The sequence below is a fragment of the Chrysochloris asiatica genome, unplaced genomic scaffold (genome assembly GCF_000296735.1).
Source record: "Chrysochloris asiatica unplaced genomic scaffold, ChrAsi1.0 scaffold00049, whole genome shotgun sequence".
Classification (NCBI taxonomy): domain Eukaryota; kingdom Metazoa; phylum Chordata; class Mammalia; order Afrosoricida; family Chrysochloridae; genus Chrysochloris; species Chrysochloris asiatica.
In genome coordinates, this window is record NW_006408567.1 from 6318991 (window position 1) to 6324561 (window position 5571).

Genomic DNA, 5571 nt, shown 5'->3' on the forward strand with positions numbered 1-5571 from the left:
AATTATCTTATGCAATACTTATCCTTTTATGGCTGGCTATTTTCACTCAGTATAATGTCATCAAAGTTCATCCATGTTGTTGAGTGTTTTGAAGCTACATTGTTATTATTCAAGATAGCATAGTATGCCATTGTGTGCATGTACCAAAGTTTGTTTATCCACTCTTCCATTGATGGACATTCCTTTCTTGTAGTCATATGATCTTTTGCTTTCTTTCTGTATAATCTTTTTATGTCATCCCACAACTCTCTGTTCTTTCCTCATTAGAGTCCAATGCATCAAATGTGTTCTTGAGATTATCCTTAAATTCAGGTAGGATATGTTCAAAGTCTTATTTTGGCTCTCATGGACTTGTATTAATTTTCTTCAGCTTCACCCTGAACTTGCATATGAGTGGCTTCAGCCTGAACTTGCACATAAGCAACTGACAGTTCTTCCACAGTTTGTCCCTGACTTTGTTTTGACAGATGATATGAAGCTTTGCTACCGTTTCATATCACATATGTAGTAATTGGAGTTTCTGTGCATTTAATACAGTGAGGTTCTCCCATTTCAAGTGTAGCATATGATCAAGAGCCAATGCTATTGAAGAAACAAGTATAAGGTTTACTGAAGGCATAGGCAAAGAACAAGGATACAGGACTTGAAGAAATACAATTTGAAATATTTCAACAAACTGATGTAGCACTAGACACACTCACTTATCTAGCCTAAGAAATATGGAAGAGAGTTACACGGACAATTGATTGGAAAAGATCCATATTTATGTCAATTCCAAAGATATTTGACTCAAATGAATGTGGAAATCAGCAGACAATGGCATTAATATTACATGGATGTAAAATTTTGCCTAAGATCATTCAAAACTGGCTACAATGTAAACTTCAACATGAAATTGCCAGAAGTTTAAACAAGATTTAGATGAGGATGTGGAATGAAGGATATCATTGTTGATGTCATATGGATCTTGGCTGAAAGTAGGGAATACCAGAAAGATGTTCACGTGGGCTTTACTGACTATACAAAGGCTTTCAACTGTGCAGATCATGACAATTCATGAGTAGTATTAAGAATGAGTATTCCAGAAACACTTAATTGTGCACATGAGGAGCTTGTACAAGACCAAGAGACAGCCTTTCGAACAGAACAAAGTGACATTGACTGGTTTAAATTCAAAAATTGTGCATGAATATTGTATGTTTTCATCATATTTATTCAATTTCTATGCTGAGCAAATAATCTGAGAAAGTGGATTATATGAAGAGGAACATAGGTCTTGATTGGAGGAAAACTCATTAACAACCTGTGATATACAGATACAACCTTGCTAGCTGAAAGTGAAGAAGACTTCAAAAACTTGCTAACGAATATCAAAGACCACAGCCTATAGTATGAGTTGTAAGTGAATGTATTGTATGAAAACAAAAAGTCTCACCACAGGAACAATAAATAATATCAAGATAAATGGAATAAAGATTGAAGTTGTCAGTGACTTCATTGTGTCAGATCAACTAGCAACAGTCATGAAAGCATCAGTCAAGATATCAAACAACGTAATGCATTATGCAAATCTGCTGCACAAGATTTCTTTAAAGTGTTGTAAAGCAAAGATGACAGTTTAAGAACTAAGGTGCTCCTGTTCCTAGCCATAGAATTTTCAATAAATAACCTCATATTCATGTGACCATGGAAGCCCATAGAAAAATTGATGCATTTATTTATGATGTTGGAGAAGATTATTAAAACTGCCATGGACTGTCAGAAGAACAAATAAATCTTTTTGGAAGAAGTACAGGCACAATGTTCCTTAAAGGCCAGAATGGTGAGATTTCTCTCGTGCTCACAAAATGTTATCTGAAGGGACCAGTCCCTGGAGAAGAGCATGAGGATTGATAAAGTAGAGGGTTAAGGAGATAGAGGAAATCCCCCAATTAGATAGAACCACAAGTATAGCAATTGTGAAGATGATACAGGACCTGGCAGAGTTTCATTGTGTTATCCACAAGGTTGACTATCAATCAGAACTGACTTGACAGAACCTAAAAACAACAACAAAAGTCATTCATTGAAACTGGAATCATTTTCTTATCAAATCTCAATTCAACTCATAATGTCAAAGTGCCTCTCTGCCTTCTAGCTCTATTCTTCAACCTTATTCCATTCCCATCAATCTGTTTTTTGTGTTGTTGTTTTCTCTCTCTCTCTCTCTCTCGAAAGTATCCTTTCTATCTGGATTTATTAAAATAGTTCTTTCTTTGTTTTGTTTTATGTTGCTTTTAATTTCTACATACTAGTTTGTAAGAACACATAATGTATCTATAATTTTATTTTTCTACTATGCTCTCAGTGTTTACATTGGTCCCTATTCAAAATATGTTCATGTTATTTCTTGAATGTGTGTATTAAATCAACTTCTTCAAAGTATGTAAACAAATATATTTGCACATACATCCATTTCAGATTATTTGATGCAGATATCACTTCTAACTTATGATTCCCTTAGTATTTTACTCACTTTGATAATCAATCAAGTCTGATTCTACTTTCTCAATAATCCTGGAAATTTCTTCAATTCCATATACATCCCAATACTCTGATCTATTTATTTGTCTTCAGTTTTTAGTCATAACTTCCTAAATATGTATCAATCATCTTTTTCATACCCTCCCATACCATATTAGACTCTATGTCACTCCCAAAACACAGTTATTAAATGCTATTTGATTGCATTTCAGTTTTATTTTTAATTTTTATTTTAAGTTTTAATTTTGAACTGAGTGATAGTTTACATTGGAGAACATCGGATTTACACCATTGTTTTATTGCAATGATTACAATTGCCTCCATGTATCATCATTCAACAGTAATTGCTTCAATTCCCTGATTTGTTTTTTACTTATTTTTCTTGTTGTTGTTTGGGGGAGGATGTACACAGAAACACAGAATATATAATAATTTAAACAGCCAAAGGTCATATTCTACAAACCTGCCTCCTGGCCACCAGGACTCAGTTCCTGTTTTTCCATGAGTCCAGAGTCCTAAGATGCTCACTCTTTCCATGTTCTCATCTCAGCTCCCATCACTGGTGTTGCTCTTTCTCTGAACAGGATCCTGAGTTCTGTTTGTGTTCTACTCTCTTGATGGTCCCAGGGTCCTCTGTTAATGTACTGTAAGATTAACTACTCCCTCATTTTTGTTACAAAACTTCTACCTGTAGAGTTGTGACTATCGTAATTAGTCATGATAACAATTTCACACTATTGAATCATAAGGATCTTATCCACATCTGTTTTCATCAGACCCCCTATTCAGTGGGGACTCTACCTTGTCCGCATATGCTTAGACTAAGCTCCCTCTTGAATACTTGTAAGTCAGTCACATCGTGCCTTTATCTCCCCTTCATTTTATGTAGCCAATGCCTAAACTTGCCATCCCTATTAACCCTGTATACAGAGGGGATAGGATTGATATTTGATATGAAGACTCCTTTCTTTATAGTTGTTATTTTCAGCTACTACATCCATAAGTATAGGTCAAGTTCATCAAATTGTAGTAATTTACATTTTTTCCTTAATCAAAAACTGTTTTTTTGCTTTGTTTTATCTTCCTCTAGTCGAGTTCTGATCATCATGCCATCAAAACTAGGTCAAATGGGTACTATCTGACAATTTGGGCCATCTTGTGCTTCTCTCCTCAATTCATATCAGGTGGACACCACTCTCAGCTCTAGCCCTCTGTGGCCATATCCTTGTCCATGGGCTTAGGAATCCCAGGTCTCACCATACTTCAGACCAACCAGCCTTTCCTCTTCTCTATCTCGTCTTCAGCTTAAAGGGAGTCTATGGATGCATTTCGTTTTGTATATTCCTGAATATGTGGAATATAAATAGGTAAAGCAGACATTACTTGTGTAACAGTCATTAGTAGAAACAAATGTATCAGTGAAGAAAATAAGATTCACCCAACATATTGTTCTGTCAATTAATAATATTCAGAATCCAAACCCTCTGCCAGAGAGTCAATTATGACTATAATGACCCTATGAAGTGCTTCAAAATTATAAACTGTTGATTGGCCATACAACTATATGTTTTTCTCTTGGGCAGGACCTTGAGGTGAGTAGTACAAAACTCTTGTCCCTCAGCACTAACAAGACTCCTTACAATTCCACCATTGTTATTGTTGTGGTCGCAGAGTCAGTTCAGATTCAAAGTGATCTTGTATGGAGTTTATGAGGTGGTGGGTGGGTGTGAACTGCCAGCTTTCTGTTAGACAGTCCAGGACTTATCTTATAGCATCACACTAGGAATCACAAAGCCACAATAGAGGCTATAAAAGAAAGAAAGGTATAAATCATAAGCATTTACACAGAGATATTTTTACAAAGAATCAGCTTATTGAGAATAAAATTTTTCCCAACAAGAGAAAGTCAAGGCTTCAATAATAGAGAATCAGAGATTAAGGGAGTAAAGATTAATATTTGTAAATAGATGATGCCATAGAACATCTGGGCATATCCTTGTCATTCTAAGAAACAGTATGTATTTTTACAATGATAGAAATTTTGGACAGAGTTTCTTTAATTTGAATTTCTCATAGAAGGGTCATTTCAGAAGTACATGGTGCTCTGATAGTGATGTCCTAACAGCAAGAAGAAAAGTATTTTGTGTAGCTAATTGGGCGATAGCTACAGCAGCCATAGTCAGAGCCATATCCACATCTGTAGCCACATTCATAGCAGGAGCCATATCCGCAGCCATAGAGGGAGCCATATCTACAGCCAAGACCAGAGCCATTTCCACAGCCATAGCCAGAACCGTATCCACAACCAGTCTGAGCCATACCCCCATAGCCAGAACCATATCCACAGCCATAGAGGGAACCGTATCCACAACCATTTGTTGTTGTTGTTAAGTACCGTGGAGTCGGTTCTGACTCATAGTGACCCTGTACAGGGCTTCCGAGACTGTAAATCATTACGGGAGCAGAAAGCCTCATCTTTCTCACATGGAACAGCTGGTAGTTTCGAACTGCTGACCTTGAGGATAACAGCCTGATTTGTAACCACTATGCTACCAGAACTCCTTATCCACAACCATAGCCAGAACCATATCCACAGCCATAGCCTGAGCCATAGCCACCATAGTAGTTGCAGCACATGGTGTGCAAATGTGAAGTTTTAGTTGAAGTGTAGGAGGATGATTCTGAAGTCTGAATATCATCTGAGCTTCCAGGGCCTTTATATACTGCCAGAAAGGGGTGGGGCTTCTTTACATAGATTTTTGATATCATTACTACAGCAATTTTCATTAAAAAAAAAAAAAAAAACTCAGCATAGTAAGGACAACAATATTTTCAGATGGTTATGGCCAGGATATGATACCATCCAATAAGAAAATTCTAAGAAAAGTACATGTTTCCTATACATTGAACAAGAATATCTTGTGGAATATATTCAAAGACTAATATAGAGTTTCACCTACGACAGAATACACTTTTTGTTTCTGTAAGGATTGCAGTCTTGAAAATCCTGATTTATTATGAGTCAGAATCCACTTGCTAGCAAGGGTT

The 5571-nt window shown here is 36.3% G+C and overlaps 1 protein-coding gene across 1 annotated transcript in view; it reads right to left on the reverse strand.

Annotated features, from left to right (window-relative positions):
- LOC102826622 (keratin-associated protein 6-2-like) overlaps nucleotides 1-5160 on the reverse strand; it is a 9617-nt gene extending 4457 nt beyond the window's left edge. Inside the window, exon 1 of the mRNA XM_006862588.1 lies at nucleotides 5090-5160. Within this exon, the coding sequence (XP_006862650.1) occupies nucleotides 5090-5160 (71 nt within the window). The remainder of the gene's footprint in view (nucleotides 1-5089) is intronic.
- Between the last annotated feature and the right edge of the window lie 411 nt (nucleotides 5161-5571).